This window comes from Ooceraea biroi, chromosome 8, assembly GCF_003672135.1.
Source record: "Ooceraea biroi isolate clonal line C1 chromosome 8, Obir_v5.4, whole genome shotgun sequence".
NCBI classification, from domain to species: domain Eukaryota; kingdom Metazoa; phylum Arthropoda; class Insecta; order Hymenoptera; family Formicidae; genus Ooceraea; species Ooceraea biroi.
This window is the reverse complement of record NC_039513.1, coordinates 329-12,278: the sequence shown is the minus strand read 5'-3', so window position 1 is coordinate 12,278 and position 11,950 is coordinate 329. Positions and strand designations below refer to the sequence as shown.

General features: G+C 37.5%; 2 protein-coding genes across 2 annotated transcripts; both read left to right on the top strand.

The window, feature by feature from the left end:
• Positions 1–7,149: 7,149 nt before the first annotated feature.
• On the top strand, positions 7,150–7,819 carry LOC113562366. Its single transcript, XM_026971746.1, has one exon. The coding sequence runs from the start codon at positions 7,150–7,152 to the stop codon at positions 7,792–7,794; it is 645 nt and encodes a 214-aa protein (XP_026827547.1). The 3' UTR covers positions 7,795–7,819.
• Positions 7,820–9,794: 1,975 nt separating this feature from the next.
• On the top strand, positions 9,795–11,051 carry LOC113562406. The gene has a single exon (XM_026971842.1). The coding sequence runs from the start codon at positions 9,795–9,797 to the stop codon at positions 11,049–11,051; it is 1,257 nt and encodes a 418-aa protein (XP_026827643.1).
• The last annotated feature ends 899 nt before the right edge of the window (positions 11,052–11,950 follow it).

Below are 11,950 nucleotides of genomic sequence, written 5' to 3'. Positions count from 1 at the left end.
TCACAATTAATCCAAAAAGTATATGAAACAAGTTGTATACATTCAAAAGTATATGCAACACAAGCTTAACGCATCCATTGTCTCTTCACGCAAATTCTAAGTCACATAAAACGGGCTTAAACTGACTCAAATGATCAACGGAATCAAAGTGAAGCAAAAAACTTGGCGTGCCCGGGTTGTATTACGATGCAATAGCTCACCATACAAAATACAGTACAAATCAAGATACTGTTACTCAAGTTTATAAGAATTTTGAAAGACATGTCCAATGCGATCCGGGCACGCCAAGTTTTTTGCTTCACTTTGATTCCGTTGATCATTTGAGTCAGTTTAAGCCCGTTTTATGTGACTTAGAATTTGCGTGAAGAGACAATGGATGCGTTAAGCTTGTGTTGCATATACTTTTGAATGTATACAACTTGTTTCATATACTTTTTGGATTAATTGTGAATGCATCTTGTATATCATTTTTGGATATTGCACTGACAACATCCATTTTTAAACAAATACTAGATAAATTGCATTGATTTCATATCCATTTGTGAACAATTCACTTTTCAATAAATAATGATATACTTGGCTAATTGCATTGATTTCATGTATATGTTTGAAGAAATAAATTTTCATAATACACTTTTTTAGAAAGGTTGTTTTTTATAATTACACTGTTTTTAGAAAGTTCGATACGTTTTATGTACTTGGCGTAAATATTTTTTCTTTTTTTAAAAAGGTTTTTGTAGGGTTTGATTATTCCTACGTTGTTTATGGTTAAGTATATCTTTAACGCGTGCTTTTTGTGAAATTATCGAAATTTAATTTATTACATTTGTTAATTTTTATCAAGTATTTCACTTACAATTATTCAGATATTTATATATTTGATTTAAGTCTTCTATTGTAATTTTGTTTGATATTTTTAGATATATTTTGTTTTTATATATAAAAAAAATGTAATTTTGGCAATAAAATGTATATTAATCACAACTTTCTATCGCAACTTCTGTATTTATTTCATAAAGTGTATTTTAAATTATCTATAATAATACTGGAAAATTTTTTGCACATCATTGCACATGCATTGCGCTGCAATATGGCTACAATATGATAGCGCAATCTTGCTAAAAGCGGACATTTTTACGTTACTATAACATTGCATCAATGTTGCAAATATATTGCGCAATCAACCTGCAATATTACAATATTTCCGTGAGACATTTTTGCAATCTCTTTGTAATCTTTCATGGCTGTATGGAATAAGACAGTTTATATAAAAGATATCCATAAAGTTACTATCTATATATTTATGAATTAAATCGAGATTTTGATTACAAATAATAGAATCTGAATAGGAAGAAGTATGTATAATATGTATAATAATATTAAAGAAGTTTACAGGGTGTCCCTAAATAACCGCATTTCCTTTTAGTGACAGGTTCTGCGGAACATTCTGAAACGAAAACTCTAATATGAAAATGTCGAGGCTACAATAGTTTTTAAATGGGACTTAAATTTGACCAATTACTTTGCGGAAATTTGGCGCGCTCAGGTATAGTATAGTAGCGAAGGTACTCCCCAGACAGCACACATGTCCAAAATCGGGACATAAAACGTCTTTTCGACGTCTTTTAGACACTATATCTTAAAGACGTCGAAAAGATGTTCTATGTCCCGATTTTGGACATGTGTGCCGTCTGGGTCTTTATTGATTCACTTTTAGATATTGAGATAATTCTGCATAAAATGATGAGAAAATTACTTTGAAGTCTTTCTTATTTACCTCTGTGATTGTTTACATAAAAGTACACAAAGATTAATGCCAGTATAATTAATTGCGAAATGCATTCAATACGTATGTCGAACTGTCAAGTTTGTTAAATGAAGTGTGTCATAAGTTGGCGAGTAATGTTTCTCATATGGTAAGCATATTCAAATTATGCCAATCGATAAATTAGTTTTTTATGATAAAATAGGAAGAAATAATGATAATGTAGGGTTTTCCAATATTGACAATTTTATAAAGTAGATTGAATAGAAAAAATAGTAAAAAAAGTTAAATTTATCCAATTTCAATGTGTTTATACATGATAAATTATCGATACATATCTGTTCAGTAATTGCGATAAAATATCAAAGGACAAGAGAAATAGAGTTTTTGAATACTCCAAATCTTCGATTTAATTTCCGTATGCTATGTAAATGGATCTTTATTTACTGCCAACAATACATATTGTATAAAATGTTAATAAACAGTTAATTATAAAATTAACTATCTACCTTTTTATCTAAATAAAATTATTCAAATAACTGAAAAAAGTTGTACTTCTAAGAATAATATGACTATAATTCTATGAATTTTGAAAACATGCATTCTTTTTGACATAATTTATAACTCTATTTCTCTTGTTCTTTGATATTTTTTATCGCAATTACTGAACAGATATGTATCGATAATTTATCATGTATAAACACATTGAAATTGGATAAATTTAACTTTTTTTACTATTTTTTCTATTCAATCTACTTTATAAAATTGTCAATATTGGAAAACCCTACATTATCATTATTTCTTCCTATTTTATCATAAAAAACTAATTTATCGATTGGCATAATTTGAATATGCTTACCATATGAGGAAATGCGGTTATTTTGGGACACCCTGTATTGTAATAATAATGGAAATAAATAAACTTCGAGAAAAAGTGCCATAGTATTAAAAAAATGTTCTCAAATTATTTTGATTGAATATAGTTGGATATGGAAGGAAACAAATCTTGAGTACATCGCCAAAGCTGATTTCTTTACGAAAAGTGGCCAACCTATGGTGCATGCGCCAAAAGTGGCACATTTTATGATTAGAAGTGGCGCATTGGACCTCAGTGTTAATAATAAAAAAGTAAGCCTATATATTCATGCAAAAAATATTAACCAAAAATCGATATAAAAAAATCTATAAGAAATTCAAGCTTATAGCTTATTTATAGCTAGAAATGGGTTTCATGATTTTATTATTTTGTACACATCTTTTGTACATTCATTTGTGAAAATTTTTCCAGAGATATATCTGTCGTTTCGGAACAACCATATAGATGTGAATAAGCATTTTCAGCTATGAAAATGATCAAAAGCAAAACGAGGTCGCGATTAACTGACTCAAATTTGAAGAATTCGTTGCTGCTCTCATTTCAATAACTAATTTGACTCCAAATATTAAAGGCTTGGTGAAATCAAAACAGACTCAAAAATCACATTAAAGTAAATAATGTTTATCTTTTTCCATATTAAATCAATATATTATATAAAAATGCTAAATATGTCTATATTAACATATTTTTTCAGGAGTTATATTACAAGAGTTATTTGGCGCATCCAAACTCGTACGTGAAAAAATTTATACATATGGCTTGAAAAGGTTGGCCACCCCTGCTTTAGATGGCGTTGTTTATAAAATTCAGTTAAATGGGTATTCATGAAAAAAATCACAGATATTTCTAATGAAATATGGGTAAAACTCCTGTTTAGGGGAGCCTGCTCCAATGACCTTAACCTTGACATATGTTGTCAAGGTTACCCTCCTGAGTAATGTAAAAAAGATTTTAACCGTCGCTCGTTGTTTATTAAAAAGTTATTAACAAAAGAAGTTTAATGATTTTGCACGAATTTTCAGCTGTATACGCGAACCAAGAACATAATATTGACATATATTACAAAGGTCACCTTCCCGAATAACGCGCACTAGGTTTTAGTCGTCGATCGTTGTTTATGAATAAGTTATTAACAAAAGAAATTTTGCAAATATAGTAGTTATTTTGAATATTGTAAGATATAAAAGACGAATATGTATATGAACGAAGGAAGGAAAGTCATTTAAAGCAGTGAATCGTTAATATATAGAATAGTTTCTTTTAATATAAGTACAAAGTATTCTTCACTTTAACCAAAAGCATAAACAGTTAAATACAAAGTATTCTCTGCTTTAACCTAACCTAAACTAACCTAACCTAACCTGGTTAGGTTATATTTTCCGAAACTGGAACCTCGGACAGCTCGTTTTCAGCCCGCTTCGCGGGAGGGCGGGGGGCGAAGCCCCCGTCCCCCGCCCTCCCGCGAAGCGGGCTGAAACCGAGCGTATGTGTCCGGGGCTCCAGTTTCGGAAAATATAACCTTTTCCTTGTCGTGGACGGCTGAAAATTCATGCAAAATCATTAAACTTCTTTTGTTAATAACTTTTTAGTAAACAACGAGCGACGGCTGAAACCTTCTGAAGGTCACTCAGGTCACTGACCTTGACAACATATGTCAAGGTTAAGGTCATCGGAAGTGGATCCCCTAAACAGAAGTTTTACCGAAATATGAATCATGATAATATTATATTTATCTTTGTAAATTTTTTATCCAAACGGAATAATAGATTGAAGTTAGTGCAAATTTAGAAAAAACAATTCAGCTCAATCACGAAAAGGTGCTACTGACAATTTGTTTTTTGTTAGGTTTTTGATTATTGTTTAAGTTACCAATTGTTTTGCAGCACAAACGTAGCTCAATATAATATAGCATAAGTATTAACAATCTGAAATTCAAAAAGTACGAAGGTAACAAATATTTGGTTTTCCCATTTTTTCCGAAAAATATTTCAGGTTATCAAGTGGCTATTTGCGACACAAATTGATACAAACATAGCATAACCCAGCGCACTTGAGAAAAATATAAAATTCAAACATTGCGGGGTTAACTTTACATAGATGATATTTTTAGTTTCTGTAATCGCTCGCATCGTCGTATGTTATTGTTTCCATCAATGTCTTAATTTTGTCGTTGTCAACTTTGACTAACCCACACAGCACAAATGACTGTTTGTCGGCTGATAGTCGGCATTTTTCAGTTAACTTGAAGTCAACTTTTTAAGTCGACATTTAGTCAACTATTTGTTGGATGGTTTATTGTAGACTTTAATTATAGACTGAAAGTCGACCTAAGGTCGACCATTTTCGAAAGTCGACTTCTAATTGCCATAAAGTCAACTTATAAGTCCACTTTTGGCTGACTGATAGACGACTATAGTCGAGTCATTTATCGACTATTAGCTGACTATAAGTTGACATTCAGCCTGACTTCGACTTTTTGAAGTCGACTTTAGACTTCTGCCGATTGACAGTCAACTAATAGTCGACTTGGTGCTGTATAATCTTCCAGGATATTTGTAATCTTCAAGTGCCTTCACGAAACCTTACAACTTAAGTTTGCCACGTTTTCCAAAATCAGTACATATCTTTCTTTGGATCTGCTTCGCAGTTCTACTTTTCCAATAGTAAAGAAGCATCAAAAATAATGAAAATGCATTTTATTTTGCTCTATATTCAAAACGACGCTAAGTTCGCAAACTTCAACCGATTTTAATAATCTTCTTGTTTAAAAGCGCAAAACGTTGTCAGCTATCAAGAAAGTACAGCGTATTGTCATTAAATATTGTGTACAAAGCGTAATTTATTAATAACATTATTTGTAGCGAGAGAGTTCGAAGAAACTTTTTCAATCCAATATTAAGAATTAATACAAAGTTTTGCGTTTGAATTTTGCGAATAAAATTCAGATTTTTCGGTCAATCCAATATGTATATAACAAAACCCAAACAGCACCAAGTCAACTGTTAGTTGACTGTCAGTCGGCAGAAGAAGTCTAAAGTCGACTTCAAAAAGTCGAAGTCAGGCTGAATGTCAACTTATAGTCAGCTAATAGTCGACAAATGACTCGACTATAGTCGTCTATCAGTCAGCCAAAAGTGGACTTATAAGTTGACTTTATGGCAATTAGAAGTCGACTTTCGAAAATGGTCGATCTTAGGTCGACTTTCAGTCTATAATTAAAGTCGACAATAAACCATCCAACAAATAGTTGACTAAATGTCGACTTAAAAAGTTGACTTCAAGTTGACTGAAAAATGCCGACTATCAGCCAGCAAACAGTCATTTGTGCTGTGTGGGAATGCAATTAAGTAACATATATAATGAAGTATGAGTAGGTTAGGGGGGCTGATTCTAAGCCAGGGATCTGAGGGGAGGCCGAGTCAGTGGGAGGAGGGGGTTTGACGTCGCACGGCGAGGGGATCGCGGGGAGGGGGGGAGGACCGTGACGGTATTTGCTGACCTAACCCACACGTGACAGTTTGTTGCTGACCTAACCCGCGGGAGGGGGCGAGGGGGAGGATGCACGTGCGCCCACGTGCGCGACGTAACCGATACCCTCTTCGCTATACACGGTTTTCCGGATTAAGTGAGAACATCGGATTATTATTGAAGCGTTGTCAGGTTGATACTCTATGCACTGTTCCTAAGAAACTTAACTTGTATTATTAAACGAGGAACTAAAGATACTAAAGAATAGTCAACAAATAGGAGTTGTATAAAAAATTAATTGTTTAAATTGTGATTAAACTGTTATATAAGTTAAACGACACCTTGATACACGAATTAGGGAACAGAAATCTAACATTAGGAAGCATGAAAGCAATCATTTTGTAGTCAACAAACAGTCTGTAATAATCATGATTTTGATTGGTCTAATATTAATATTTTACATCATGAAAATCATTATCGGAAAAGAGAAATGGCTGAGATGTTTTTCATTAAAAGACATTTTAGTTCGATCAACTTACAGAAAGAAACTGAAAACCGCGACGTGTTTCGCGGTGATAAAACGCGAGCGCCGACGTCCGGCTGCTATAAAATCGGATGAGTGGATGTTAAAGTACATCGCGTCCACGTGCGCAACGTAACCGATACCCTCTTCGCTGTACACGTCGCGACGTGTTTCGCGGTGATAAAACGCGAGCGCCGACGTCCGGCTGCTATGAAAAAAAAATGCGCTGATTGCGCAATTCGACGTCTCAGGTCCAAGTGGACTGCTATGGGTTAGGCTCGTAAGTGTGCGCGAAGAGGGGGGAAGAGTGGGGGTTAAACAAAATGTATATTTAAAGAGAAGAGCGAATGTTACAAACATTTATTGTTCAGTGGAACGAGCACGATTAGATCTGAAGAGAAGAAGTTAGAAGGAACAATGTGGAGCAAGAGACACATGGAGCAGAATCGCGATACAGCAGGGAGGAAGCGAAGCTAGTAAGTATATTTAGCAATTGATATAATAAGCAACGGTGTGATGTCTAATATACCTATAATATTTCTCCGCAGTGCTAATTCCACACCGGCCGTCACTTCCGAAGCGCGTGATACTGCAGTATCGCAACCACAACGCCGACGACGATGCGTTCGTATCCTAGGAAGAAGATACGCGTTGACAACGACGGAACACAAGTATTTGGAAGTTGGCATAAACGTGGAACATGATCCGAGTTACATGGAGATTGTTGTGGGAGACAAACGAGGGAATGAATTGATCCTCGGAATGGAAACCTGGAAAGGCCTCATGGAACATCAACATTTAATCCAGGAGTATTTTTCCAAAACTGATAAACGACCCGTAGATCCCATATATATCGGGCCGCTAACTGTAGACTTTATTAAGTATAACGATACGAAGTGTGTTCGGTTCGAAGTAACAAACGTGCGATCAATAATGATGGAAGCTACACTAACAACTATATTTAATCTCGATAAATGTATCGATTGCATGTACAATTGGTTAGTAAGCTACATCGACCATGTAGATTACAAGTACGAACAGTTCTGTAAGATCGCACGTAGCATTAATAATCCTAACGACATAACCGTTGCCATACAAAACAGCGAATACTTCGATGACAAGGAACTTATCGATTGTGAGTTATTGGCATTAGCCTTTTGAAATACGTTGTTAATATGTAACAAACATATGCAATAAAAACACATTTACTCCTAAACGTTGTAATGCACTTTTCTACAGTCCTCAGTTATTCGCATAGGTTAGATAAGTATTATAGAAGGTATCAAATGACGCGATCACATTTTGTGTAGCCTCACGAAAATAGTACATCATCACTAAAAATCACATTGAGACACGTGCAACTTAAGCTGCAAAATATGCGAGCACATTCTATATATCCTCACAAGATATTTTAGATGCGGTAAGGCAAATTTCCAACACGTGTGCATTAGAGTGAAACAAAGATATAGGGTGGTAAATCATATAATGGGGAACGATATGCAACGCATAGCAGTATACGTGTCAGAAGTGCCGCATGTTACATCGGTCACGTTGAAGGAGTGGAAAGGCGAAAAATGGAGAACCTCACTCAACTAGAATATAACATTGTGGCACAATCATCGCGTGTATCAAAGTTGGGTGAATATTTCGCATGGACACAACAGTGCGATGACCTTATCGAGCAATTGGAAGAACGCAGTCGCGACGCCAAGCAGCCGCGACTCTCTATCGGAAACAAATAGTCCTTAGTAGCTCGAATCGCGTGGCTCGAGGGACTGAAGAAGCGATTAGAAAGACGCTTTATCCATATTGGTGGCGAGTATGCAGGGTGGAATAACGGTATCGAAGAACTCTCTTGGCGAGAGATAGAGACTGCGTTCGAGAGCCGCATTTTAACCGGTGCTGTGATAAATTCCGGCTATATCGAACCACGGCGATTCCTGGAAGACGCTAGCATCATAGTGCTCGATCATGTGCAAAAGTTAATAAATGAACATGAAAGTGTGAAATTGAATACCGTGTTCAATGGCGAGTTTGTGGCGGGTGAGAAGACCGCTAATAAAAGTATCAATACGCGAAACCGAGCACTCTTTCGTACGTCCAATCTGAAAGAGTGGTTTGCACGATACGTTATCGAGCCCACCTTGGCGTCTCTTGAAGAGTTCCAGGAGCGCGACAGTGGATGGGCGTTGTCGCGTATACTGGACTTGACGGTTAACGTTAATAAATATAACCCTATGCACGCGGGATGTCACGTCAAATTACTGAAAGAAATTATGATGAAGAAAGCAGTGGTAAACGTGCAAAGTAACGATGTCGCATGTTTTGCATGGTCAGTGGTTGCCGCTCTGTACCCGGCAGAAAGACACGTAGAGCGGCAATCATCGTACCCCCATTATACCACAGTACTAAATCTCCAAGGCATAGAATTTCCTATGACATTGAAGCAAGTCAACAAGTTTGAAGAGCTCAACAATGTCTTAATCAACATATACTATATAAATGAATATGGGAAACAAAAAAATGAAAAAGAAGGATCATTAAGTATCGTTCCACTGCGTCTCACCGATGATAAGAAGGCCCGGCACATCAATCTACTGTACGTACCACAAGATAATGGCTTGGGCCACTTCACATGGATCAAGAACCTGTCTCAGCTAGTTGGCATCCAACTTAGCAGCAATAAACGAAACAAATATATTTGCGATCGGTAAGTACGTTGTATTATAATAAATACGCTGTCTTTTGACCAGAAGTAATAGATCTCTTCATTCATGCAGGTGTCTGACTACTTCTCCTTCAACGGGAGATTGAAGGCCCACTCTGTAGATTGCACAAAACTAAACGATTGTGCCATCGTTTTACCGAACGAGGACGACAAGTGGCTGCGTTTCGGCAACCACAGCAGGAAGGAGCGGATGCCGTTCGTCGTATACGCTGACTTGGAGTGTGCATTGGAGAAGAGAGGAGCGGAAAAATCCGGCACATACCCATATCACCATCACAAGGCATATAGTGCTGCGTACTACGTGAGGTGTTCATACGACAACTCATTATCCGCGTATTGATATCGTCGCAGCACCGACTGTATATCGTGATTTGTCGAAGAACGGAAAGCTCTAGCATTTCGCGTAAAAGCATTTCTAACCGCTAATGTGCCCATGGAAAATCTAACGAGAGAACAGGAAGTAGCATACCATAGCGCGACGCACTGTCATATCTGCGAAGAGCCATTCGCGCAAGACGAGACGCGAGTACGCGATCATTGCCATCTGACCGGTCGGTACAGAGGTCCTGCGCATTCAAATTGTAATCTAAATTATAAAGAGTCCTATACTATTCCGATAGTATTTCACAATTTATCCGGCTACGATTCACATTTTATAATCAAAGAATTGGCTAGTAATTTCAAGGGCACAATTGAACTACTACCGATTACAAAAGAAAAGTACATTTCGTTTACCAAAAATGTTAACGAGGCAGATGCAGTATTTCGGAACTACGTAAAATTGCGCTTTATTGATTCGTTACGATTTCTGAGTAGTAGTCTGGATAAATTGGCATCGTTTCTCAGCAAAGACAAACTCAAAATTTTACGATCAGAATTCTCTAATTTATCAATCGAGGATTTCGACCTATTGACACGAAAAGGCGTCTTCTCGTACGAGTACGTGGATTGCGTCGAAAAGTTACAAGATACCCGCTTACCACCGCGAGAATCGTTCTACAGTTCCTTAACGGGTGACACGATATCCGATAGCGATTACGCGCACGCCGAGAACATCTGGCAGCGATTCGCCATTCAAACGTTAGGCGAATACAGCGACTTGTATTTGAAAACCGACGTGTTATTATTGGCCGACATTTTTGAAAATTTTCGCGACAGTTGTATCACGAGTTATGGTCTCAATGAGGCATATTACTATACGCTACCGGGCTTCACGTGGGACGCGATGCTCAAGCATACGCGTATAAATTTCGAACTGCTCACCGATATCGATATGGTTATGTTCATAGAACGCGGCATACGCGGCGGCCTAAGTCAGTGTTCAAACAGGTACGCCAGTGCCAACAATAAATACATGGAGTCGTACGATCCATCGAAACCATCGTCGTACTTGACGTACTTTGACGTTAATAATTTATACGGTTGGGCAATGTCTCAACCTCTGCCCTATGCAGATTTTCAATGGGTCGACGACGTCTCGAACTTCGACGTGAACGCTATCGCTCCTGATTCGTCCACCGGTTACATTCTCGAGGTCGATCTCGAATATCCACAGCATCTGCACGATGCGCACACTGACCTACCATTCTGTCCGATGCGCGATAAGTCGCCGGGCAAGCGGCAGGACAAGTTGCTCGCAACGTTATATGATAAGGAACGTTACGTGATACACTACCGCAACCTGCAGTAGTGTACGCGTCACGGTCTGCGGATAACAAAAATTCATCGCGTATTACAATTCGCGCAATCCACATGGCTTCGTAGGTACATTAAACTCAATACACAATTTCGAATGCGCGCGACCAACGATTTCGAAAAAAATTTGTACAAATTGATGAACAACGCGGTATTTGGAAAAACTATGGAAAATGTACGCAGTCATATAGATGTAAAGCTTGTAACGAAATGGAACGGAAGGTACGGTGCGGAGGCACTGATCGCTAAACCAAATTTCCATAGCCAGAGCGTCTTTTCGGAAAATCTGGTCGCGATTGAACTGCGCAAACTCCAGGTGAAATTCAACAAACCAATCTACGTGGGTATGTGCATACTCGACATATCCAAGACGTGTTTGTACGAATTTCATCACGAGTATATGGTACCTCTTTATCGCGACAAATGCAAGATCATGTACACGGATACGGATAGTTTAATTTACCATATCGAGTGCGACGACGTGTACGAGTAAATGAAACATGATGTTGCGAGATTCGATACGAGCGATTACGAGGTCGATAATGCGTATGAAATGCCACTCGCAAATAAAAAGGTACCCGGTTTGATGAAGGACGAAAAACAACGGCGCGATAATGACAGAGTTCGTCGGGCTTAGAGCGAAGATGTACGCTGTGAGAGTGGTCGGTAGGAAAGACACCAAAAAAGCGAAAGGTGTCAAGAGTAATGTCGTATCGAAAGCGATAACATTTGAAGACTACACGCGGTGTCTGAAAGATCATACGGAAGTGACGCGACGCCAATCATGCATAAGATCAAAATTGCATGAGGTGTACACTGTGTCAGAGCCGAAAATCGCTCTAAGTCCGTACGACGATAAGCGTTATGGTATAGCCGGTTCTAACGACACGTTAC

Excerpts from the sequence above, each read along its gene's own strand:
- LOC113562366 (XM_026971746.1), top strand. The coding sequence starts at position 7,150 with ATGTCTAATATACCTATAATATTTCTCCGCAGTGCTAATTCCACACCG.
- LOC113562406 (XM_026971842.1), top strand. The coding sequence starts at position 9,795 with ATGGAAAATCTAACGAGAGAACAGGAAGTAGCATACCATAGCGCGACG.